The 27446-nt window shown below is 39.2% G+C and overlaps 1 protein-coding gene across 13 annotated transcripts in view; it reads left to right on the top strand.

Moving 5' to 3' along the window:
- The window catches only part of pdlim5a (PDZ and LIM domain 5a), a 128502-nt gene that overhangs the window by 64448 nt on the left and 36608 nt on the right, over positions 1–27446 (top strand). For 4 of the 13 annotated variants that reach the window (XM_069186904.1, XM_069186894.1, XM_069186898.1 and 1 more), the window contains 8 exons: positions 9859–9901; positions 11077–11192; positions 18146–18166; positions 19909–19926; positions 20593–20765; positions 21990–22026; positions 24130–24162; positions 26565–26612. In XM_069186904.1, the coding sequence (XP_069043005.1) occupies positions 9859–9901; positions 11077–11192; positions 18146–18166; positions 19909–19926; positions 20593–20765; positions 21990–22026; positions 24130–24162; positions 26565–26612 (489 nt within the window). Of the gene's footprint in view, positions 1–9858; positions 9902–11076; positions 11193–16085; positions 16103–16498; positions 16543–18145; positions 18167–19908; positions 19927–20592; positions 20766–21989; positions 22027–24129; positions 24163–26564; positions 26613–27446 lie in introns of all 13 variants that reach the window. The other 9 variants (XM_069186897.1, XM_069186900.1, XM_069186899.1 and 6 more) reach the window with 9 other exon arrangements.

Genomic DNA, 27446 nt, shown 5'->3' with positions numbered 1-27446 from the left:
CTGTTAAGTTGAGGTGTCTAAGATTCTGGGAAATCTGCACACGAGCAGTAGATTTAAAATCCCTTGACTTTGCCAGTCGCAGCTTATATCCCCTCTTTAAAAACACAAACTGTTAAGTTATGGTTCTGTCTATTTTTACTTCTGTCTCGTCAAGTTAAACTCCACAGACTCCTATGCGTCTGAATTTTTTTTCTAAGAAGATTTTAACCTCCAGCTTTAAAAATATTGTTTTAGTTTGTTTTAACATAGGCTTAGTTTCTGTAGAAAATGTTCCATTTGCTTTAATGGGTCACTGTGAGGCTGTTTTATTTATTTAAATCCACACCAGAGCAAGGCCAGTTTGAATGCATCTCATACTCTCTGAGCAGTTTCCCACCAGCTTGTTTTGAGAAGATTTTATATATCAATAATTTCAATCTCTTCTTACAGTATTGTGACCAAGTCTGGATTTTTATTCTTAACCTTATGGTCCAGTGTGACTGTACAGAGTAAAGTCACCCATTATCAAATAAATCAAAGCAAAGAAAGCAAAGAAAAGGCCCTCCATCGGGACAGGGCACATACAGCATAATTCAAGTTCGAGTTTCAAGTTCGTTTATTGTCATTATACTCATACACAGGTATATGGTATAACGAAATGCTATTTAGTTAGTTATGCTATTTAGTAATGTAACTAGAGCAGAAACAACATGTTCTAGATAATCAGTTTTGCACGCTTGTTTTGTGGCACATTAACATAGACATTGTGTCCAAGTCATTATGGAAGTGCATGTGATGGGCGAAACAATTTTAAGAGGGGAAGCATAAGTTTGATGCCTAGCATAAAACTCCAGAAATAAATGTTCCAGTTTGAACAAAGTTATGCCAGCCTGTATTTTATGTGGGCACCGATTATACCATTTATTGTTCTTTTAGGTCTCCTGGCTGCAGATCGGCCCGAACAGCATAATAGAATATTGTCTGGAACAAAAAGTTCAGGGGTTGTTAGCTCTTTTTGTAAAAAAGAAGGTGTCTGAAATGGGCTTTCAGTTCTAACCCACACTGTTACTCTGTGTTCGCCCCCTCATGCATATGCAGCCCCACCTACAGTACCTCACCTTGATTTTGTGTGAGGTTCTCTGTGTGGAAAAGCTCTCTCAGGAGGTTGGTGTCATGTTTGCCAGGGGCTGAAGGCTTTTCTGAAGCAAGGCTGAACACAAAGATGCAATGTCAGTCAGGAAAGTCAAAGCTAACAATTTCCAGATCTGCATCAAGGTTATTAGACCACATTCCAGTTTCTGTATGGTCTCTCCATGTTCTGCTATAATCATCAGATTAACGACTTGGTGAGGGTTTTTGCCCTTTTTGGCATGGTAACACGGAAGACTTTTATGTAAAAAAAGTAAAACTACTAAGAAATTAAGCACTTTTCTTTGTCAGACCAGTGAGAAAGGCCAGAGGCCTGGCAGCATGTTCTGCTGGAAATATTTTAGGTGTTTTTGTCAATGATTTATAACTTTTCATTTGAAGTCTTGTATCACCCTGATTGTAAGTTTATTTCTCTGCTCACTCAGATACGGTTTAAATTCATTTAAACTCTTTGGTTCTCTGTGATTCTTCAGGGATCTGGATGTTGGGGATGGTTGCGGTCTTTAGCAGAAGCACTTTTTATTCATGCAACACTGCATTTGTATTAACTCTTTCAGATTCTATTCATTTTTTCAATTTGGATATTTCTGTTAAATTTTATACAGCGTAGAAAACATGCACTGAAGCACTGTTCTATACTTGCCATATTACTGAATGGAGTACTTCCTCTAAATAAAAAGCATCTTAATAACTAGCACAGCAGAAGCCCATTTATAGCCTGAATCATCTCATTAGTGTTCTGGTTTGCCTCACACCAGTAGGACACCGACCAGAGGAAAAGGTTTATGACCAAAGTACAGATTGCTGAATTCCCGTTGTTCCTGTTCTTAAGTACAGTGTTAGCCTGAAGCAATCACACTGCAGAACACATCATGTTTACTTAAATGTTTTATCAGATGCTGTTATCCCTTGAATTAGGATGCAAACATTTCCTGTGTTAAGACTGTATTCTGATTCACAAATGCTAAATTGCGGAATTTGGCAGCTTAATTCCATGTAATTGCACTTGAAATTAAGTGGATCGAATTTTTCGGTAAAAGTACCGGAAGTGCATTGTAGTTCTTCAGCACCAAACTCCTTGACGTGCACAGGTTTAGAATAACAGGCTTTGAATACTTCTGCAGACAGAATTTCTGACTTTGTTTATTGAGTTAAATCATCAATAACTGTTTTCTTTGAATATCTCTGAGCAGGAGAAAATGAAAACTTTGTGTCCATGAGTACCCTGAAGGCATTCTTTAGGGATCTTTTTCTTTCCTTAGTCAATATAAGCATTAAAATGAAAGATAAGAAAATAATAGGTAAGAGAAAAGTGGAACAGGATTAATCTGAACTATTTTCTTCAGTGTATTATCGTTTGTTCCACTTTTGCTGGAAAAGTTGCTTCTTTGCTCCTGATATGAATCCTTTGACAACCTGTGTATACAGTATGGTGATTTTGAAACTTCATTCCACCTGCTAGTAATTGTATGGTTTCCAGAAAATAACTACACTTGACTGAGATTGAAGAGCCTCGGAATGTGATTGTGGTGATGAAATGGACTGTGCTGAAAACTCGGCAATATCTTTTCACCATTACTACCTAAGAGGGAAGAGGTCAGGCACCAGTATGGAGGTTGGGCTGTAGGATTACCCACAGTAATAACAGGTGTCCAAAATGCTGCCTTGAGTACTGCTAGAATTTCAGTCTTTCTGGGCCGTAGTTTAAACAAAGTCCACAGGCTGTCCAGTGCAGGGATCAGACCAAGTTGAGCCATTCACAATCACAGGGGTACAGCCCAAACCTGTCACAGAGTACATTAAGGGCTAATCAGAAACAAAAAGTGAGGCTGAGTGCCAGTGACAGAAATTTAAATGCCATTTTACAGGCTGGCTGAAGCTTTTGAAGGGTCACATTAAACCTAAAAGTTAATTCCACAGTTAAATGACTGGCTCTTATTTTTTTCATGCGAGTTTCTCTATGAACATTATGAAATTGGTTCCAATGAATTGACCCCCTAATTGCTCCATGCTGGGTTAGAAACATGCAGCCATAAATTGGAATGTGAAGTATCTGTGTCTGAGTCAGTGTGGTATGAACATGAACTAACTGTTGATGGCAGATATTTGTGAGATGGTAATTTTAAATACTAAATATTCACATTAAGCATTGTTCCTCCCTAGTTAACCCAGATAATCATTTAAGCCTTGAATCACGCTTTTGAAGTATGACATGGTCATAAGACCCTGCAGAGTTTCAGTGTTATCACTGGTTCATTCTACAGGTGGCTTCTCGTCACTACTGCCAGATTGCACAGGGATTCATGATCCCTGAACAGTCAGTCAATTAACAGTCATTTTGTTTTGAATCTGTAAGGAAGTGTACATTTCTTTTTTCTCTGTCTTTTTCGTGTGCTCCCTCAAGTCTTAACTTGCAGAGTATGAGGTGTGAGTACAAGGATGAGAGACACCTGAATTAATCATCCCATCCTGATCACAGATGGCATCTGCCATTAGAAGAGGGAGCGATGGGTGTGTGTCTTGACTTTTAAGTGTGGACAATTTGGAAAATGGCACAGCATTATAAAAGTACAGTTGGTCAGAGGACTCTGAATTAAAACACCTCCCAGTTCATTTAGATCTTTGCTGGGTGATTGCTGGAGGTTGTGAGTTCTTTCCTTTGAGAGTGACAATGATGGACGAGAGAGTCTCTCAGGTTAATTTGACCTTCCACTTTTCACGCAAATCCATTCTCCTGCTGCTGCAAGCAGGTGATTAGCCAGTGTGCTTTCTAATTCCTCATTCTTATTTTGTCTTGGAAGTTGGAGATCTTTTTAGTGTCTGCATTGCATGCAGCTACTGTACTGTACAGTATATTGCTTTTAATGTCATAAACCTTGAGTTAAACATGCTGTATTTTGACACTTTGACAAGGAATGCGGAAAGCAATGCCATACAGTATGTCTTCTTTTCTTCAAAACTTTCTAAGCTGCTAGGAGAGCTTAAAACAGACCTCTAATTCTTATACAGTATGCTATAGACATTTCTCTGTGATGCAGTATATATATATAGAAGAGATGCTATTTTTTTGTTGATGAAGACATGTCACTAGGTAATTAAAGATTAACAGATGTCTTAACTTTTGAAATACATGTCTTATTTTTTCCTGAAGTCGACAGCTTTATTTTAATTGGGAACCTTATTTAATGAAACCTTCATTGCAGCCATCAACCACAAATTACAAGCTCCATTCCTGATGGCTGCTTTCTCTTTGCCAAAGGCATTTTGCTTATTTCTGATGGAAACTGGCCATGAAGTATTGGGTTTGTCAACTGTGAAGTTTTGAATTACTCTGGGCCCAGGGCAGCTTATTTTGGAAGGAGCACTGTGAAGACACTTTCTTTGTGCCTGTCCTGACACACAGTAATACCAAAGAAAGTCTCCAGCTTGAATGTTGAGCTCCTCCCTTAGTTTCGACTCTCCCTGGGACATTGTTTTCCCCGTTTTGGGAATAATTTAGAGTAATTGCACTTCTACACAGATCCGTCACTCTCTTTAAACGACTTTCCTAATATAGTCCATCCCTTTATTGAGGTGCTTCAAAGTGCTTCCAAGTTATGTCACGCATAAATAACATCACACAGCAGCACCCTGGGGTGAAGAGACACGTTCATTCGCGTACCATAGCCTCACATTCACTTCCTTTTTATTACTGAAGAATGAAACCGAAAATATGCGCCATGCGTTTTTTTTAGAATAAAGACAAATTATTTCTGTGGTTACTAAGAATGCTTGGATAAAACCTGCAACATGTTCTCTGTGTTTTAAACATGTTGAGTCTCGTGTTTTTCCTCATCCATCAGCTGAGATTTGTCAAAGAAAAATGCTGTGCCTCCTGCATAACCTCAGCAAAGGATCACGCAGTATGATGGGCATTCAGCATCACAAAACATAGCAATAGACATATCTAGCACTGACACAGTAACAGTACAGAAATGGTATTCACACACACAGGATTTGTATTGAATGTGTCCTTATCATTTCTACATGCAGACATTTCTGGTAACAGTGGAAAAGCTGTCAGCATCTCTGCTGTGATATTTTCCCCATTCTTCAGTACAATAAATAATAAAAATAAATAAATAAAAACTTGTGGGTATCCTGAAACCACAGTCCAAGAAGATAGAGTACATTGCTTAGGACCGCACCTGGTGGATGACAAGCCCTTTTTCAAAACCACCAGTCCACCTGCTTTGATTTCCCTGTCTGATAGCTTCATTCATGTTTGTTTACATTGCCATTGTGTCATATGCTGAAAGACTTGGAAATTGCAATAAAAGCCATTGATTGTTAATGTTTTTTAATCATTTATTTTACTGGTATAATGGCACATTATAAATTCCCAGATAAAAGTAAAGATTTTGCAGATGGCAACATTAATTAGAGCAAATTTGAAAAAAAGAGCATCATAAGCTCAATGGAGTTAGTTACCAAGGGAAGCAAAATAGTTTTAAGTTACAATGTTGGGAATCAAAGCATTGGTTGCAGATTGTGAAGTTAAGATCACAGTACAGTGAACCTGACTGAAGCACAGTCGGACTGGCTGAGACAGGCAATGTCTGAAGGGGTGTTCAGAAGGGTCTGTGAGGACGTCTTGATGTTCAGGCCACAGAAATGTAAAAGATACCGAAACTCAAATGTCACAGTCTTTTTTTCACGAGGGTAATTAATTTCCTCTCCTACAAGTACTGCACTCCTTGATGAACACTGCACACCTACTGTGATTAACTGTCCTGTTCCCAGTTTGTGTCAAGAATAAAGAGAAAGCAAGCACAACAGGACTTTGTTACCAATACTGTTTTAAGTACTGGGGTTATTTAGAGAGATAGCTTTTAAGTACTTAATAACAACAAAAAAAGTTGAATTATTGAGTCAGTCCTTCCAATTGGAAATGTAGCCAAAAAAAAGGAAAAAAACTTGAATTTCTATAGTAATAAGGCATCTGGGAGCAATCACAAAAAAGAGAAGGGGTGAAATTAGCCACAGAATAAGTATTTGTTGTTGGTCTGTTTTAGCTTAGGAAAAAATGGTATACTGAATGCAATGTCACATTTCTCCCAAATAAGGCAGAATGTCTCTAAAGGGCAGGGAATGTGTTTGGATTTTAAGAAAATCACCCTTTTATTAGAAGTTATGCAGCTGATGCATTTATTGTCAGAGATACAGGAATGTTTTCTCTTTGAGCTGTAGCTTTTGAGAAAGCAGGATGTCTTTAGTTCGGAAGTGAAAGGACAGTGTTGTTTTTAAGATAGCGGTATCGTGTGACCTGATAGTGATTAATGGAGGAGATGTTAATTTGTCTAGACTCTGCAAAGAACCACAGGACATATGCCAGTAATATTAACATGGGAACCACTCAGCATTACACAAGGTTTACTTAAAAAATGGATTTCGTTTCCTGCTCCAGTGCTAGAGATGCTTTCATTCAAACATGTTTGTGCTACCACATTTTGGTCATATATGGGAATAAGGAGTGAAATGTGGGGTAGTTCCTGATTTGATAAAGAGTAGAGTATAGAGCTGCCCCTTTGGTTACCTGTCTGCTACTGGTATATTAAATGTGACAACCACACTTCTGGTATCTACTGTAAGTGGATGTAGTGTCTGCACTGTTAAACTATTAAGAGATGCTCCAGTACTTGTTTGCAATCAGTGCTGTATGGTCTATGTAAGTAAAAGAGTCACAGCAGTAGGAAACTTTTTTGTTCTTGGTCATTTTGGCAGTGATAAAAGCAGTATTTTAACAGTGGAAAAAGGTGATATACTGTATGAAGTGGGAAAATGCCACAAGATAATAAAATATTTAAGTTTACTGAAAGCTGATAGAGAATTCTCTGTGGGTCGACCGGGTATTCCCTATGTTCGTTTCTGATCTCTAGAGCTGGAGTTGTGTTTCACCTTTTCCACTCTGTAACAGTGAAGTAATTCACAGATCTTTAAAATCTTCATATAATGTTGGAAATCTTTTTAAAAAGGTTTTGTAGATCTTTTTATCTTGACATGGCTTGACAAAGGCATCTGCCAGTATCTTTCCAGTCCCAAAAGACCTCTGAGAACATTTGCTATTTGTTTTATTAACACAGTACCTTCCCTTAGTCAGGGATGCACAATTCCAATACTGAATCTGCAGGTATTCATTCCACCTCTGCTCCTAAATGGCCTAATTGAGTTGACTGTTACATAAGTGGACCAGTGAAACCCTTCTCTAAGACTCTTGAGGTCTCCAGCTATTGAGGGTTTTAACAGACCCATAAACCTGCTGGTCTTAAGCTTCCATGGGCTGCCATTGTGCACAGGGGCTTTCAACTACTGTACTGTATGTAAGCTTGAGCAGTTATTGTTCATGACAACAGGATCAGGGAGAGCGCAGTGTTCTTCAGGGCTGTTTTGTGTTTGTTTTGGAGTGTTTATGACCTTGTCATGGGAAATGAAAGCAGTGGCTATGGTGACCAAGTACTGTATAAGGAAGACTTGCATACAAATTTCTTCTCCATATACTGTACATACAGTAAGTGCAATTGTGCTTCACTCCTGCTTGTAAAATTGACTAAATCTCTTTAGTGTTGAACAGAAAAGACCAGACAAAGTCAATTCACAGGATAACCTCATCCTCAAGAGTAAAACAAGTACCCGGTCAGTGAAAATTCAATACAGGTGCATTGTGGGACAAAAGTAAGGTGCACTCCTTTGCATCTTAGAATAGTTACAACCTGACACAAATTTGCCATGCCATGTAGTTGAAGCTGCTTCTCTGGAATCTTTATTGAATGGCCAGATGCGATTCTGGGATCATTTATCTCTTAATGACCAAGGGAACAAGATTGTCCCCTTTCATGGTTTCCCTTTGTTATGGTGTGTTTTTGAGATAAAAGCCTTTGGGGAGCCCAAGTAATTTAGTCAACCCAGGGCCTGAAAGAGGGAAAATGACCAGCACCGTGAAGCCTGCCTCTGTTCTGCTCTCCTTATGATCACGTACTGTATGTGCATGTGAGACAGAACATCGGGTCTGCAAGAGGCAGGAGTTCAGCTGGTCAGCTGGTCATTTTGCCTTAGATTTGTTTTCCTCCCTACTTTTGATTTACAAGAGGCAAAGCTTTCTAGTTCCCAACATAAATGTTGTGAGAGCAAACGGGTAACATGGCTAATAAATTTCATGGATACTACTGTATGCTGTAAGATTTATTAGATCTCCTTGACGTAAGTTGGCAACAGCTTAGCAAGCGCACAGCTTGCCAAAGGAAAAACAGAGAAGTGTATTAAGGTGTCATTTCAGTGATTTACATCCTTTGTATCATGCACAGTTAATAATCATTTTCTGCATAAGAATCTCATCCTGTTCTAAAAGTGAAAGAGCAAAAGGCGCAAATTTCAAAACAAATAAGGAGGATTTGGAAGAGGGTTTTTTTTGTTTCTTAAAAAGTTTGGAAAATTAAGTTTTTTTTTCAGAGCTCAAAGTAGTACACCAAATTTTCAAAGGATCAGGAAATCTTCAGGGTTATCCTGTTTTAGGCAGCGAATGTTTTCTGGCTGGTGTTTAGCAATTTGCCCTGCGTCATTTTCAGAAAACGTGTTGCTTTGCATACTTTGGTGTAACACAACTGAACACATCATACTAATGTGTTATTACGTGTATATGAAGAAATAGAGAAGCAACAGGAAATCCACAAAATCCAAGAACACAAACATGTGTGAGTCAGCCCTGTCCTCTAACCACCTGGGTACCTAAAGTCCATTTCTCTGGTCCATAAATTTGTTTCCTTTCCTTAATTGCCAAATTGTTTCACTGACCTCCAGGACTGTCCCTTTCCGTTTGCCCTATGCCTCTGATTTTCTTGCACTCTAGCTGTACTTGCACAGTGGCCAATGACAGACCATGCACTGAGTGCACTTTCCAACAGAGGGTGCTGGAAGGCACGGAAAGGCTATTACCAGGGCCCTTTCAGTCCTCAATTAAGGCTTGATCAGTTTCCGAAAAGGCATTGATAAGTGAAGGAAGATCCAAGCAGCCTGCTACTGGATTTGAACTTTTGAGTCAAAGCCTCTACAGTGTTGTCTCTTAAGACAGCAAGATAACCCATTAATAAACTGTCGATAAGAAACTGTTCAACACAAGACATTGTTTTATGTGCAGAGTACATTTTTAATCAGTATCAAATGTGACCAAATCTAGAATAGTTCTGGTGACGGGTTTTTGTATGTTGGAACATGTAGTAGAAGGTGAGAAATCTCTGCCTTTTGAGTATATTATGAGTGTTAGTCAGTGGTCTCTTGAATTGTCACAGTTAAATTTTCAATAATTGTTTTATATTTCCAAAGCAATATTCAATGGTGACAGATTAAATTAAGGAATAATAAATCTGAGAGCAAAGGATTCAGAACACAGTGGTTTGCTAATTAAAAATGAGTCTGTGAGTCAGACATATAAAAAGGCCTTTGCAAGCTGGGTGTAACACTGCATTTAAATTGAAACATTTAATTGGCAGCTGGCTTCTAAAACAAAACTCTCCAAATTAGTTTGATTTATAAAACAGTGCAATTTGTTTTTGTTAACACAATGTAAACCAACTGTTGTCATATTTTACAAGCAGATAAAAAATGTTGTTCTCAAAATACAATAAGAGAGGAAATAAATGCTATATGACAAATATGCCAATCTTTTCTTTCTTCTAAAAACAGTCTGTTGTTTTGTAGGGCTTCCAGTGTTCCCAAACCTGCACCAGCTCCTGCTCCAAAGGTAAGTTCATCTCTATCAGTGATGTGCTTTTCTGTCAAACTGTGATAGATCTCACTGATGAAGCCCCACATTTTACAGAACAGCTAGTTTAAGTTGTACTAAACACAGGTTTAAAGTACCTGTGACTATCTGACAGATTGTATTGTTGTTTTGTAACAATAGGATAATGTAGAAAAATAGTGTGTACATTAGAATGTCTACAAATTAAGATTTTTGTTACATCTAGGAATTTTCAGGACTATCTCAAAGCTCTTTTCAATAAAAGAAACTAATCTAATTATATTTGCATTGATAAAGCTTTTGTCTTGTGGACATGTTTCAGATTCTTAGATTTTTTTATTTAGCTATGCATTTTTTTTTATTGTGTAATGCATGTTTTGGAATTGTATTCCCAAATGCCCATACACAGCAAATATGCATGATTCCTGTGGTTTTCTGAGAACATGTGTGAATCAGGCATGGTGAAATCATGCAGGTTATATTTTAAGCCATTTCAGCTTCACATTCATTTAACTGTGCCAGCTAAGTGCACCTGTCACCTTGTTTTCCAGTGTACAATAGTATAGTTTACTGATGTCTTCTCCCAGCCTCCTCGTATTCACTCAATTTGCTAAGCCATTTTTCAAAGACATAACAAGAAAGCCTCTCGGTTTTCTGAGCGATCCACAAAGTCCATGAAGGCGGTTTTTAGTTGCTTTTTTGGAGGTTCTGTGATTTCAGTAGGTGTTGTGCTAAAGCTCAGGCCTGTTTCTCTGGCTGAGTTGGCCAGGCTGTGAGGAGGCATCAGTGTCTGGTGTGCTGCATGTGGGTGATGTGTGCTGTGTGTGTGTGTGTTTTGTGTCCCTGCACAGGAAGAGCCTCAGCAGACCATTAAACCAGTGCCCAGTGCGCCTTCTCCGCTTGTTGCACCCAGCTTGGCCTACAACAAGACAGCCAAGCCTTTCGGGGCAGCTGCCCCTAAGGTGGCCTCCATTCCCTCGGCACACTCTGCTTTCACCCCTGCCACCTCTTCCACCAACCCCATCCCCCCCTCCACCAACCCCATCCCCCCCTCCACCGCAGCCAGTGCTGTCTCCTGCCCCTCCTCCGTGAAATCACCCCCCTCGGGTGTGCGTGTTCCCCCTCCCGCAGGCGCGAGGGTGACCGCGCCCGTGACTGCTAATGTCCCGCCACAGCCTTCTGTCTATAACAGCCCCATCAACCTTTATTCCAATGACACTGCCTGCGAGGTTGCTGAGGGTCAGAGGAGGGGGCTGAAGGACAGCCAGGGGAGTCCCTCCCAGCACAACGGGTAGGTACCCCTTTAGCCTGGCACAGCTGGAGGCTTCACTGCGGTACCAGCAGGCGTGTGCTTCAGAGTCAGACCCCACGCTCGCAAACAACACAGGCACCAAAAATGGTTCATCTACATCTGCGGAACATTCCCCTCTCTGACTTCCTCCAAAAACTTTAGATTTTGAGAAGTTCGATCATCTGAGGCAAAGGAATAAAACGCTGTGACGTGTTGTTCCTGTTTTCCAGAATAATCCTCTTTAATATTTTCATTTAGGCCTAAAGGTCTTCTTTAAAATGACAAAGCACTGAATGTGCTGATACATTTGGAAAAAGTAATTTCTGTAATTTACAGCTTTTTCTTTTTTCGGTATCAATGGTGTGAAAAAAGTGTCTTGTATCCAGTAACAGTCTGAACTTGATGTCCTCTATGTGAGATTTGCGTATTATGTGCCAATAGTGGGTATATTTTTCATCTTAAATTGATTCTCTTTGTGCTGCAGCAGGTTAAATGGTGCTGCTTTTCTGATCTGTGCTGATTTGTGCTGTTGAACCAGCAAATACACCACAATCTAAAACCTCAGTTACTGAAAAAACTGGTTGTGCGGAGAGCATGTGCAATTCAGACTGTCAGTGAAGGTTATCACTGGTTGGTACTGGAGGCAAAATACCACTGAAATTGAAGAAAATACTAGGAACTGTCATCCTGAAATTATCAGGGGATTATTCGGAAAATAGGAATGCTGTGGCACTCATTTTTACTTTGGATTAGTGTGGTTTTGGATTTGCATCAGCAAAGAAATGAACTAAAAAATACATTTTAACACTTTCAAATCAGGAGCAGCTGCAGAGTCTCCTAATATAACCCCAGTTATTTATTGATGAAAGATTATTGTTTTCAAAAAGCTAATTCCAATTTGACATGCGTTTGGAAGCTTGGGAAATTGAAATGAATTCATTCAATCTCTTTGCAGCCAAACCTCTTAGCTTGGATTCACCTCATTGGAGGAGAGGTTGCTCTCAAGGCTTTCTAAATAGCAATAAATATTCCATCAAGTCCTGTTTGGAAAACACATCTAGGATTCTTTAGTTTCTCATAAATTACTATGAACTACAGTTGCTTTCAGGTCAGAGTAATAAAAAAAATTGAAAACTGTTGTGTACAGTATAAATAATCGCAGAGAAAGTGGATTGGCTGTAAAGATAAACATGGTTGGATTCAAAACATCTCAATCTGGTCTCGTACTTCTCAGCCCACTGCACATGCTTGCACAAGCTGGCTGTTCTACAAAATACTTTCCTGGCAAGAAGATTTCTCGTGGTCTGGCCTGAATCACACGCTCGTCTGCGCCCAGAAACCTCTAGCTGATACTGAGCAGCAAAGATCTCCCATGCAGATCTCCAGCAGCGTGAGAGAGACAGGAGTTCTGTGTTATTTCATGACATACCTTGGGATGAAGAATTCAGTGGTGGTTATTGTGAACACAGCTGATTGTTAGAACATGAGAAAGTCAACAAGCTAGAGGAGGCCATTCTGTCCATCATGCTCCTTTGGTAGTTAAAAACAGTAAATGGATTCAAGCCTATATATTGTTCTATAGGAAAGCTTTACTTTCACTTTTTATTTAACACAACATACTGTAGGTGTCAACCATTAATTTAAATTAAATAATAATAATCATAATAATAATAATAATACCAAAAGTCATTAAATTATGCTAGCGGAACATTAGAGCTGCATTGGACTACAGGCCTATTCTGTATAGAGACCTTTGACCCACATATGGAGCACTTCCAGTCTCACAGACACAGGTGAAATCATTCTTTTTGTGCTGTAGGTAAGTACTGTACAAGTGTCTTTTGTCACCTAGCAAGGTGATTTGGAATTTTCAATAGAAGCTTGAGAGTTTTTTTTTTACAGGAAAAGGAAAGGAACCTCCTTAAATGTTTTCTGAGTTGCAGTGCGCTTATCTTCTAGAGGTCTCTGTACGGTGCCCTTTCAGTCTCGATTCCGCAGATGGCAGAAAAGCAGGAAATGTTGTACTTGAGGCTGTCTCACACACATGACCTCTGAAACTCTCTGCCCATGGACAGTCCTGCCAGCACAGTTTACTGTACCTCTGCTAAGTAAACAGCAGGTTGCTGACAGATACACATCTTGGTCTCACATGTTGGTTTCTTTCATTGCTACTGCTATAAAAAATCTGCTTAGACAAGGAAGAACCTAATGCTAGTGAAATTCAAGCACAAGAGTCCCTGACCTTCTACAAATATATTTAGACTTAAAGTAATTGTATCTGTTTACATTTGGGCCTGTTGGGCATGCTGTGGATTTTTGGATATGTCCCATACTGGAAAGTAGTTTTTTCTTTAAAGGGATTATATCCTTTTTTAATAAAAAAAGAAAGCATCAGTGCTTTTGACTTGAGTTCTTTAAGTATCCTTGGAAATTTCTTACTGACAAATTCTGTACCACTGCAGTTTTATCCCAGTGTTTTCTTTCAGTCAGAACTAATAACCCACTATTACCAAAAAGATGTTGCTGCTCAGGAATCAGTCTAAAGAAGAGCAGCCGGGTAGGTTCCAGGCTTAAAGGAATGTCCAGCAGTGACTGGCTAAGATAATGTTTCTTTTTCGCTTTAAAACAAACATGATTGAGAGGAACTGATTCACATTTTCTGAATCCTCAAAGACACTGACAAAGTCAACCCTAGGGATGTCTTCAAAAACAACAGTGAAAGTGAACCTTTAAGCACAAGGCACAAGTAATAACTGTAGGGAAGCACTTTAAAATTAGTAATAGGAGCCATTTCTTCACACAGTTAATTGTAGGGGCTGGAACAAGTTATTCAGTCATGTTGATAAAGACAGTCCCGTCTTTTTTTTCCAACAAACAGTTTGGTAAGAACTTCAATTAGCTACCAGTACCAGTAAATGAGCCAGACAGGCCTATGGCCTCCCCTACATTTTATTGTTTCTTATGTTCTTGCTTTATGATGATATTCTTCATGCCAAAGGAAGGAACGTGTGAACAGAATAGCCCACTCTCGGGTCAACTCTCGCTGTAAAAACAAACCTTTAGAAAATCCCAGTGTCGTGTAAACAGCTAATGATTTTAGAACCCAAGAACATCAGGAAGGTTACAGATGTGAGCTGTTTCTTGATTGCTCTTTTCACTGGTTCTTGTGCCTCCTTTCTGCCTTTTTCACGTGCCTGCAAACAATGTTTGGACAACTTTTCTAGCCGCCAAAAAAGCCCTTGTGACTCGGGATGTCTGTAGGAGAAAGAGCATGTGCTATACGGTATTTAAATGCTTGAAATCTCTTCTTAATTAGCAGTGATGGTAATCATTTTTTTAAAAATGCGTTTGTTTACTCAGCCTGTTCTCATCGTTCTGGGAATGAAGACATTCTCTCTTGGTTTTCATTATCTGTGAGGTTTACCCAGCCAGCTCTGAAAGCAACCGCAGTGCTGTAGGTTTTATTTTTCTCCCTCCAGACTTTGAAATGCTTTAGTCTGTTTTAATATTACATTCTTTTCAGTTCAGCTGTGGCTCTGACATGTAGATTCTTTATTCTGTTTAAAGAAACTTAACCCTATTTTGGCCTTTTTATTTGTAGATGATTGTCACATGGTTTGTACTTCAGTGCCCAGCCAGCTTGTTGGATTTCTTTGAACAAGACACACATACAGTAGGTCATACAATAAAGTGTATTTAAGTTTTCAGAAGGCTTTTGATCTACTTCCTCATAAATTTATTATTTCTCAAATTACAGCCAGTACAATCAGGAGAAATGTGTGTGTTTATTTCATCTTCCTAATTTATATGAATGATCATAATTCAAAATTAAATGCTAAATGATTTAGACAAAGTTCTAAAATGTGCAAACACCTAGAAAATGACATTTAATACACACAAAATTGTGTTTTATATGAGGGCAGCAAAAGCATTAACACCTTTTACTACAAAGTGGAAAATACTGAGCTGAGCTTGAAGAGGCTAAGTATATAAAAAAACTTTTGTATTGAGATGTCATTTATATCTTCTGGAAAATGTTTGGAGTTGGTCAAAAATAAAATGTTACAATATATAGATAATGTTTTAAAGTTGAAATCAAGGGGTGTTATGTTTAAAATGAATGATGCATTAGTCAGCTCTCATTTAGAATTTTGTGTGCAGTTTAGGTCAGCAAGTTATAGAAAAGATATTGCTGCTCTGGAATCTATTGGGAGAAAATCATCATCTGAGGCTTAAAGGAATATCCTACACTAACAGGCTGAAGAAACCGAACCTTTTTAGTCTTGAACGGAACAGATTAGGAAGGACCTCATACAAGTTCTGTTTTCAAAATCCTAAGACATTGACATAAAGTTATTGCAGTGCATTTCTGTAGAATGAGCAGTGAACCACAAACCAGAAGAAGCTACTAGTGCATTTAAAACTGAGAACAGAAAGGGTTTTGGGAGTGTTGAACAAGCTGCCCAGCCATGTTGTTGAAGCTAATACTTCTTTCATGAAATGGCTGGAAGAGATGTTTGGATCCATTAGCTACTAACTACCAAACAGGCTGGATGGACCCAAGGCCTCTTGTTATTTTTAACCATTCCAATGTCTATCGTCTGTAATATTTCCCAAGAGCCATAGCTCCTACTTGCTGCGCTACATGGGAGCTGCATGTATCTTGCACACTCTTTTTGCTGCTCATTCCAGTCTGGCTGATTTTAGTGCCTCCTGATCAAAAACCAAAAAAGAAAAAATCGGGGTTTCTGTGCCACACGTGTCACTGCACAGGTGGTAAGTTTCAGCAATGGTGAACGCAGCTCCTGGAGAAGAGAGCCTGCTGCTGGGAAGTGGCTGTCTTTGTAAATAAAACTGACCTTTTCCCCCCTAAATCTTATTTTTATTTTATAGGAGACTCCAGTCATAAAGTTAGTGACCTCATCCCAACAGGCTGGTGATGTGTGCTGTGGTCAGCATGTATTTGGAGATATAGTAAATGAACTGAAGGCTTTAATACCATAAATGCATGGCATTGTGTGTCTCATTGGAGTCTTTTCATATAGTGGGCAAAGCATGTGTGTGCAGTGAAATGTGTGCATTTTTCCTGTGCATCATTCCACAAGACCACATAATTGACAGACCAGCACGAACCAAGTTCTTGATCAGATGGTCTCTTCCTGCATGGAGGGTTTGGACAGTACTGATTCAGTAAACAGTTCAGTGATTGCTGGTTGAAATTCAAACAATTTGGCTTTTGGTTACAACCTGCATATAAAGCCTGACAGCACAAGCAGCTGTTAAGAATTCTTTTCTTCTGCTGCCAGGTGAAGCAGTTTGCCTCATCTCTTCCTGCTGAGTGCTTATTAACGTGAGTTGTTGCAGGTGTTCTTTAAGTGCTTTAAAGTGTTAATAAGGTGGTTTAGAACCTCAATTTCCTGTCCTGACAAAACCAAACAGTTATTATACATACTATAGATTTGCTGTGGAGCAGAAACACTATTTTAAGTGGAATAATCACGGTTGATTAATAATTAATTAATCTGTGAGCATAGGAGGTAGATGCATGTAGTGAAGGAGTAGATAATAATACTTTTGTTCTGTGTTTTAAATTATTACTTTTTTCTTTAGCACCACATTAACTGAATTTTCAATTTTCAATGTGGTCTCTATTAACGAAGAATATCACAGAAACACTGGTATTATATGTACCTTTCAGGAGATTTAGTGTATTGTAGCGCCATCTTGCTGCTGGTGGTGGAACACTCCACTGCCTTGGCAGAAGTATTTTCAAGACGCGAGAGAGGAATGTCTGTTCTATAGGACAGTTAGGCAGACAGTTTTAACATGGGTAGTTTGAATGTAATTCAAAATCAGTCATATGCAACAATCTGACCTACCCAGTCCAAACCGTACAAAAGTATTTTTTCAAAAATTACAAAAGTATTTTTGTATGCGGTAAGTACCTCCAAAGAATACAGACTACAATTCATTCCTACCAAGAAAATGTTTATTTATGACTGGAAAGGGTTTTTACCCAAGGAGATTTGCAAATGCGGTTCTGTTTATTTCGAGAGACCAGGGATTGAAAGAGAGGAATCAATTTTTGTCATCACTCTGAAAGGGTGGGGATTCCCTTCACCTGCTGGTGTTCCTCACAGACCCAGCACCCTAGCCCCTAGCCTCCAGTGCACAACTGGACAGAGTCACGCTCACGCTGAGCAGCTGGTCCATCCTTTCCATTCCCGGGCTCCAAGGTCACACAGAGAACAAGCCCAGACTAAGTCAGAGCTTCAGCCTGCCAGCCAACCGCATACTGCAAACCCAGTTCAGCACATGCTGGCTGTTTTCCGCTAAGCAGGTGCCAAAAGTCCCTGTCATCCCATGTGCATGGATTTTGTTATTTATGGACTCAAGTTAAATGCCTCATTTAATCCCAGAGAGATGGGACCACTGCCTCAGCTCTGTAAATGGAAAATGCATTGATGTTTCACTCCCAAACCCCTTGTGGTTTGTTAGTGCAATATCCGTGTTTCCAGACGGGCTTGATGGAGGATTAAAAGTGGATGATCTACATACCTCTGTCAGTAGAGGATGAGGTAGTGCATTGATTTAAGGAAGTCAATGACTAACTTTCAGTTGAATAAAGAAGTTAATAATAAACTGGAGGATTATGAATAATTCATCTTCATTTCTAAATAAGGTAGCCCTTGGAGGATGTAGAATGGATGGCATGCCTGCAAAGCGCTTTCATTCCGTAAAGGCTTGCTTTCCAAGTGTTAGGAGAGGAGATGTCTAGGACTGTCCAGCACAGAGTCGGACATGCCTATGGGGTTTGTCTCCATGATTGCTGCAGCTCTCCCTGGTGCTGACTGGGGTTCAGTTTGCTGTGCTTTTTGATTTTGTATAACATTGTCATGAGACTTAATTTCTATAAAATATTTAAAAATTCTTTCTTCTGTTACCCTCACTAGTGGGCCCCAGAGCATCTTGAAGTAAGTAATGTGTTTGGCCATTTTTATGCTTTGTTTATATATTTTTTTATTTCCTTCATTGAATGATGAGCACGCAACACAAATAGTATTTGTTTCATAAAAGAGTAGGAGCCAAAAAAGACCCCTTTGGAAATGCACACTGTCGAAGTAAAAAATAACCAATTTATTTAGTTTTCTTCTGGTTAGAAAGAGGGAAGGTTTAGAGTAATACTCTCCTTTTTCCCTGATGTGCTATCAAATTCTATTAACCTCTACCTTAAATTCAAATACAACCATACCTTTTATCTTCAGGAGAAAACAGGCACATACAGAAATGTTGTCAAAGAGTTTTTTTGGCCAGGAGGTAATACGTTTCAACAATCCTAAAAATGTAATTTCAAGCATATTGGTGTACCATCAGCATAAAAATGTAAGAAGAATAACATGTTTTATGTATTATGAGGTTTGACCAATATTTTGTGATCTATTTTCTCCTGCTGTTCCTGAGCTTGCAGGAAATATTTCATTACTGATATTTCTAGATGAATATTCAGTGAAAATCTGATCAGTTTAACTGTGAGGATGAGCCGAGGCTACTTTGGGAACTGACTGAACCGCAGCTGAATGTGTTCTGTCAGAGTCTCCAGATTTCTTTCTGGCTGTCTGTTGGAACATTGTTTCTGACAGCTCTTGTCATCATTGATCTGAGTCCCTCTATAGCCCATTGCATATCACTGCCAATTTAAACCACCAGTTTCAGGATTTCCATGCCATATCCTGTTAAAATAGCATGATTGATGCTTGTTTATAACATTACTTGAGGAATCTGACCCCAGTGCCTCTCACTTTACCCTGTTCTTTAAAGCGCTTGTTTTTAAAGCCCTCCATCAAATCGTGTTACATTGCTTCACAATAGTCACAAATGTGGTTTTGAATGCATTGGGTGTGTTGTTAGGAAATATATTTTTAGGATTTTTAATTATTTTATGTATATATACATTTATTAACTTTGGTATAGCAGCACTCACTTTAAGGTGTGGTAAATGCAAAACAAAATGAGTTAAATGACAAATATTGCAGTGCATAGTTTAGGTAAAGAAATCTGGAGCTTTGAAGGCTATTAATGAGACATTGTTGGGCTTATATCCAACATGATGGGACCTAGTGTATTTCTACAAAAATAAATTTACCAGAAGAAAAACAGTGCGAACACTCCAGTACAGATCTACCCCTAGTAGTGCTGTCTCGCTATCTGTGGTGGCACTAAGGAATGTATTACACAATTTTATTGATGAGCGCTCTTCAACAAATTCAAAAGCTCCAGTGTTGCTTCAGAGCATCTGTGCAGTTGTTATAATTCCAGTTGCTTAACTAACTGTTCCCTGCCTCTGTCGTGCTCATTTTATTGTTCTTTTTAAGCAGTTTAAAGTGGTCCTGATTTCATGTGGGTTTTTGGAGTACATACTTATACTAGGCCCCTGCAGTATCTGGCTGCCGAACGTTCATGTGTTTTACAATACAGTATATTCGACAGAGCACCTGAGTTTTAAAGACGCCATATGCTTTAAAATAAGGTAGTGCTCAGGTAGCCATGTTTTTTACTCATCAAGGGAAGTGCTGCCGCTTTGTGAATGAACTGTACTCTTCTGTCCGTATGCACTGCTCCTGGTGGTTTTCTGTTTCCAACCTTTTGTTTTCTTTCTGGAGCTGAACTCACTGTCTCCTCCTGTCCCTCTCTGCCTTCTCTCTCCTCTGTCCTTCAGGAAAAGCCCACCAAGACGGTAAATGTCAAAAAGCCTTCTCCTTTCTCTTGTTCTTAGTACTGTGCAGAGCTGGTAAAAGAGCAGCCTCTAGGAACAGATTACACTCTGATGGGATAGTTTTATTTTCAAGTTTTAATTTTATAAAGCATATGTGCATTGTAGGGTTAAAATATATTCTTTGTTTCTGTTTGTGTAAACTCTTAGTGTAACTGAGCCAATCAATAAACAGTGGAGTGACTTCCAAGACTTTCCTATGTATATTTTAAACCCTCTCAAATACCTCAATTAGAGCTTTTAACAGTAAACAGGATTGAATAGCAGACCTCCCTCTGGACATTGCAAGCCTTTCATAACCTAATCATATGTTGTTGTTCCTATTATATCAAAGCATAAAAGAAACAGGCATATTGCCTGTTCTAAACCTGCCTTTAATTATTTAGCTGTGACAGCCACCAGCTGTCTCTTTGAGCAAGGCCTTACCCGAAGGCTGATTGTGCACGCTCCCGGATATTTATTTGGATTACCCATTTTGCTTAGTTCAAAATAACTGCAGCTTATTTTGAACAAGGAACAATTTGAGTGCTTCATAGCAAAAGCTCATTATAACGACAAGTTTGCAAAATCTGTAAGTATAATGAGCCCTGCGATTGTGAAATTTACACTTTCATTTTCTAATTTGTCTAGTGCACCACGGAAGCCTGCCGTGGACACAGATATCGAGTTTTACCACGTGCCTTCTCACGGTGATGCCAGCAAGAAGCGCCTGATGGAAGATACTGAGGACTGGCACCCCAGAACTGGCACCTCGCAGTCGCGTTCCTTCCGCATCCTGGCACAGATCACGGGCACCGAGCGCTGTACGTAGCACCCCTGAAGTCTTGTGTCACCATGATGCCATTCCTTCCTCTTTAACATTCTGGAGCTCCAGGACTGAGTGACCTTGACACCCAGCATGTTCAGGTCCAGAGTGAAAGCAAACTACTGACAAACTAGTCAAGAGATTGTCAACTGACTATAAAGAAAATATAGAAAATATGAGCAGGAGTTTCCAAAGAGGACTGGACCCTCTTCATTTCCAACTACCTTCAGTTTACTTACATTGAAGTCAGTACCATGGTTTGATGTCTTATCTGAAGGACGGCAATGCTGGGGCATTGGTTTGGAAATCCAAGTCTAGAGGGAAGAGTGACTCCTACTAATCCACCAGTAGCACTTGCAAGAGCATCCTGCATATCCTTAAATGTCTCCCATCCCAGCGGGGACCAGGCCCAGGCTGAGCTTTTGAAATCTCAAGAGATCAGGCTACAAGACAGTATTGCTGCTTTTCAGTTTGACGCTTTTGCAAATGAAATGGAATGTTATTAATAATGTTTGTTATGTTATGTGGCGTTTTATAAACATGTGTCATTACTTGAATCAGATTATCGCCTTCAGCTTCCTCTGAAGAATCTCTAAAGTTATCTGAGAATCAGCATGAGCAAACAGAATATCCCATGAGACTACAAGTGTCTTTGTACAGTAGGTAGGCTCTGCAGTGTCCTCTTGTCCCTGATGGCAATTGCTGACTTAGTTCTGTGTTCTTCAGAGAAGGGATTATTTGGAGATGCCATGACAGGGGATCACACAGACTGTCCTTATGACTTACAGTGGTGTAAATTACAAGCCTGCTTGCCATCTAGCAGAGCTCACAACTACAGCTAAATACAGTATGTTCTCTGGCTTGCTGTTGCCTGCTGCACACGCACTGTAAGTGGAGAAAGACGTGCAGCTACATCCCAAGACAAAACCAATGTTTCTTGAAACTGATCAGATCTGGAGTAAAGCAAACTCAGTCACAGATTCACCAGCTGTTGGCCATGTACCCGGCTATTATGGAGAGATGAGGTTGCGATAGATGCTTATTCTTTTTTGGCTGTTTGAGCCTGGTTTTAACCAGGATGAAGTTTATATTACTTTTTCCCTCACTTTTAAAGCAGCAAAAAAGCTCATTTCTGTAATCCAATGATTTCATACAATCATTTAATTGTTGAATTTAATTTAATTGTTTAATTTCCTGCTTTGTTTTTTTCTTTTTCTTGCAGTGCAAGAACCAGAAACCATTTCTGCTAAAAAGACAAAGTAAGCAATTGTGTTTTCAAGTGATTTGATTGTCTTGTTTTGTTGTGCATGAACTTGATATTGCTGTTACAGTTACTATTTTGATGAACTGCTGCTTGTAGAATTTGATACCCTGTGTTTATGGCATTTTGATTTTGCATGGGTGCTCATTATAGAGACCTACCCATACTTACTTCCCAGTCTAGTAAATTTGGACATGCTCGATTTAACGCAGAATTGAAGCAACCACTACACAGCCCTGGAGAAACCCACAGTTTGGAGCTGCAATCAGTGCTGCTCTCAAGCTGAAGGCACGTGCTTTGGCTGTGTCTGTGAGCAGCTCTGTGGGTGGAAGTCTTGATCTGTCGTACTGTACTGAATGTATTGAAGCAGTTGTGGGTAGGAAACCTTTAGAGGTCAGTTGCTTCAGTTCTCTGGTGTAGAGATCAGGTCTGTCACTCTGGAAAGTGTTCCAGTTCATTTCCTTGTGGTCCCTTATACTGTATGTGGTGGGGCTGTTTTCCAAAGTTTATTGGCAGAAGGGATGAGCAAATTTCCAGTCACATGTTGGGTTTTGTGTGCACGAGACACTCCTGGTGGCAGCACGCTCAAAACTAAGGAGAAGTATTTGATGCTGTCTGAAATTCTAAAGGATTTTCTTTTTTAAAATGTTTTTTTTTAAATCTCTCTTGATAATTATATCCACAGTGACCAACTGTGTTTCCTTAACAGCTTTTTGGTTGTCTTGTAGCTATCCATTACTACTGTTCGATTTACGTTATCCTAGTTTTCATGCTGCAGTAACTTATACAGAATTCTGTAAATATTTCACTTTCCAGAGCTACATTTGAGTAGCATGGCTTTTGACTGTCCTCGGTGTGGGTTATTCAGGTCCTTGCTACTGTTATTAGGTGCCCATGATAGATCCTGAAATTATAACTGATTGCTCTGTCTTTACATACCCAATATTTACTCATACTCTTAATCTGTCTTCATAATTCAGCAAAGAGGCTGGTGTTTGCTGTAATTACAGGACAGCAGCCTATTTGTGCCTCAGCTGTGTCTATTTCATTTTTGAACATCTTTCATGTACTGTGGTCAGAATTCAAGGATGACTTTTCATAGTGATCTTCACCAGGAATGTAGTCAGTCTCAGATGTAGCTGAGAATTGGAACAGAGGTGGGAACTAAGGGAGTTTCAGCTCTAAGTGTGCTGACAGAAGACATAAATGTTAAGAACTTTTGAGGTTTACAAAAATAGTGATGTACTGTAATGGAAGAATATTAACTTTCTTCTTTGGCTAAAAAACTTGTGGTTTTCACTGATGTATGTTAATCCTCTTCTTATTGGAACATTTCTGGCACAAACAATTTTAAATATTACCACAGACTCTCAACCTGACTAAATTAAGTAACATTAGATGTTGTTTATTGATTCCGATCCTCCATGGTATTTCAAGAACTGATTTTTTTTTTTTTACAAGAAGTAACGGCTGAGAAGGAAGTAATGTGACGAATGTTCTACTCCTGTTTTTTACTAGAGCATTTTGAAACTTTTATAGCTTCTGAAGTGTAAAAGCTGACATATGGGCTTATTCACTGAGCAGACCACACTGTGACTGCTGCCCTTAGGCAGGCTTTAACATTTCACATTTCATGGACTCGTTTCACATACAGAAGAACTCACCTCCTGCTTGGCATTTCAGAGCTCCTGAAAGTGCTGTGAAGTTGGCGTTTGCACAGCCAGCAGAGATTTACGATTCTCAACTGACCATCTATTCAACTGTTAACATGCCGTCTGACATCCAGCCTCAGGAGTGATGCCAACCACTGGCAGTAAACTGTAGTGAACAAATAAACCAGTGGTACCATGAGCCAGGCTTGTAGCATTTTAAGCATCAGAAGAAGGATTCTGAAAGGGTGTTAATGACCTTAAAATTCCCTGTAACTGGGCTTTGCTGATGAAGTCAAGGGAACTGTAGAACCCAAGACAGTGAATGCATGGCTTGCTGCATGCAAACTGAGTGGAACTCACCTAAAAAAAAAAACTTCAAGTGGGGTTTAACTCGTCTCTCTTGTCTCCTCTTCTCCTTCTGTTCCTCATCCCACTCACTGGTTGTCCAGGGAAAAGGTGAACACTGAAATCATCGGCCCCAAGTACGTTAAGCTACGTGACTGGCACCATGGGGTCTCTGCGAGGGTTCTCAATGTTCAATAGTCCCCCTGTGCTTTGCTTTCTGTATATTCTGGTTGTCCACCCTGCTTCCTCTTGCCTGATGTCTTGAGTTATGACTTTGCGTTAAGCAGGAAACTGCGCATTAAGTAGTATGTAAGTGCCTACAGTAGTTATTAATGTTCTACAAACAGTTTGGCTGACGGTATTAGTCTTTAGTTTTCAACATTAATTGAGACCTGTTCCTTGTTAAAATTCATAACAGCAAAAAAAAGTTTCATCCTAACAAAAAACATAATAATTAAAGCAGAAGAATTTATTATATTTTTTATGATGGAAATTTGGTATTTCTTTAACATTTACTCCTCTGGAGTTGCCTTATTACTCACAAGCACTTATATCATACATTGTTCCCAGATTTTATGAGGCAAATTAGAGCCTGATGTGGTTTAGAGAGAAAAACAGGGACATGCCAGTAAAAGCTACCCAGTACAAGTTGTTAGAAATGTTGTGCTATTAAGCATCTGAACTTCTACAAATAAATCTGTACTTTGTGGTTCAAAGCTAATTCATACAGTACGTAAACATCTTGTAAAATCTTCTATGCAATATATATGAAAATAAACATTACGCTTTCTGAAAGCACCTCCATAGTGTAAAAGTTTTGCCCCATGTTGATGTGTTGTCATCTGTAAACCACGTCTTTCTTAAAGTGGCTTGAGACCTTGGTGACACAGGGGAGGTCAGCGTGAGTTTTGCTGGAGATGTGGAGGTACTATAGTCAGGAGGGTGTTAGGCATGTTGTGTGGACAGAAAGCATGTACAGATTATTTTGGTCTTCTAAAACCTGAAAACTGCAGAGGCAATCTTGCCCTTTTAGGTCAGTGTGAACAGACGTCATATTCAGAGCTTGGAAACATACAGCCAAAGGACAGATGAAAAGACATTTTTTCCCCACAACGGACATGAGCATGCAGAGTGTGCAACCTGTTTCAGAGTGGTGTTGTAACGTCGCTGGGTTCCTCTAGGAAATGAATCCAGTGAAGTTCTGGTATCAATTAGTCAGGCAATGCTGAAGAAGTAAACTCTTTTCTGCTTTGTTCAGGGAGTAAAAATCTGTCTGATCTGAAAAAAGTGAAAATCTGAAAAAATAAAGTTTTTTGTGAAAGTGCTATGGACAAGGCTGGTAGTTTAGGGACATTGGAGTGAATGCTCTGGCTGTTGTGAATGACAGTTAAAGATATTAGACATCGCAGAAGATATCCTGCAAAACTGCAGCAAAAGAGCTGATGGATAGCACTTTAGCTGGAATTGTGAAATACCAAGGGTCAAAAAGTCACAGTTTCTATATTTGTGCTTCATTTGAACAGTACAAATATCTACTCAATCTGCACTTGCAAAAGGAGAGAGAATGATTAAAATTTACAGCATGGAAACCCTCTTTTAAATTCTCTTGACAAGTACGCCTTTTCATGTTCTTTTTTCTCCAATCTAAAAACAATATTGTTTTTCAGAAAAACAAAAGTTTTTTTATTTTAGTTCATATAGTGAAAGATACTGTAGGGGTGAAAGCTCTGGCCGTTGTGTCTCCAATCATGCTCCTATCCAGTTAGTGGTACTGTCTCCTTGTTAGTCAAGGAGCGATTAGGCATGTGCATGTCTGTGTGTACTGATGTAAAGGACAGTTGATTATTTGCTTTTTGTTAAGTTTTGACTGATGTCAAATAGGGTATCAACCTCACTTCCCCGAAGAACTGCAGGGTTTTTCTGTTACTGTTCCACCATGAAACCTTGGTGACACAATGAGTCGTATTATTAATTAATTGACTAGAAGTTTTAACTCTTGGTCTGTGCAGGCCAGTGAAGCATTGTGTAGCTACTGTGCCCTAAATCAGGTGTGTATTTTAATTCAGCTTTGAAAGAGGTTGAAAAATAACAAATAGTGTCCAGTTAATTACACAATTACACTTGCTGTACTACTTCAATAGAGAGCGTCCGGTTGGAAAGAAACTCCATAAGGTCTAGAACTGAGAAGGATGCCCTGTTGGTAAATGAAGAAGCGAAATGGTTTTTAAGCACAGTTTTTTGTTTTGATTTTGTTTTTTTTTACTCTCTCTTCCTGGGCTGCATCCTTAAAGTGTTGTCCCATGTGCTGCAGATGCATGCTGCTGTCCAGTAATTAATAACACTGAAGGTTGAATTTCCCACATGTAATATATTGTACTATACTAGTGATTATTGTCTATTAAACGCTGGGGAATGAAATAAAGTTTTTCTTGTTCCCAGAAGCTCTCTTCCTGTTCTTCTGTCTTTTGATTCTGTCTCATCCTTTTCTTTTTTATGGCTCCACACTGCACCTCATTCCCCTTTTCCCTGTGACCCCTAGTGGTCACTTCTCCTTCAGCGAGCTCAACGCAGACAGCGGAACGGTCAGGTAACTTCACAGGCCCATCACTCCCAGTAACACCCCCCAGTCTCGGCACGCTGCACTGCAGCTTGTGCTGTCAGTGTCACACCCTCTTGTGCTTGTTCTGCGTGATGCCACTGAAGGCACTGAGGCTGCAGCTGTCTGTTTTAATGAAGATTGTATCATACTGTTTCAATGCAGAGTACATTTCCTTTACACCTTTAAAGATTTTGTGGTATATGAATGTGGTGTTGGTTGAGATACTGTAGCCTGCGTATCAATTTTTTAATAATTATTCAAAAAACAAAGTCTCTTTCTCTGAATCTCACATTTTATTGGTGACAGACTGTAAATCAACATCACGTTTGACCTTTTAAGATTGTCATCTTTTCTGACAAGAATTTCTCACCTTTTCTGAGGTACATAAGCACCTGCTCTTAAGATTTCAACATGAAAATATTCAATGTAAAATGAAGCTTTGCTTTTCTCCTTCTGTTTGTTCAAAAATAGACAACTTCCGAAACTGAAAATATATCAAAATGTTTTTCATAGAAATGGGTAGAAATACTTCATTTAAGGTTGATAGTAAATTAAATAATTGCAAATCCTTTTCATGCATGGATGGCCAGTGCTTTTTAATTCAATTTGTTTCTTAATGAAGAAAATCATAGACTATTTTTCTGACACTGAGTGTAAACAGAAGTGTGGCTCAGCATGTTAACTGGAAAGCCATTCATACAGCGCTCATACACAGAAGAGTTCTATAAGTAAAGAATTGAGACAGTCAGTAGTTTAAAGCTACAAACGTACTGTATAATATTGTCATAATGAAATGTCATGGTGTTTTGCAGTAATTCCTTC

Source organism: Lepisosteus oculatus, chromosome 3, assembly GCF_040954835.1.
Source record: "Lepisosteus oculatus isolate fLepOcu1 chromosome 3, fLepOcu1.hap2, whole genome shotgun sequence".
NCBI lineage: Eukaryota > Metazoa > Chordata > Actinopteri > Semionotiformes > Lepisosteidae > Lepisosteus > Lepisosteus oculatus.
Note: the sequence above shows the minus strand (reverse complement) of the source record. Positions and strands in the feature narration are given on the sequence as shown.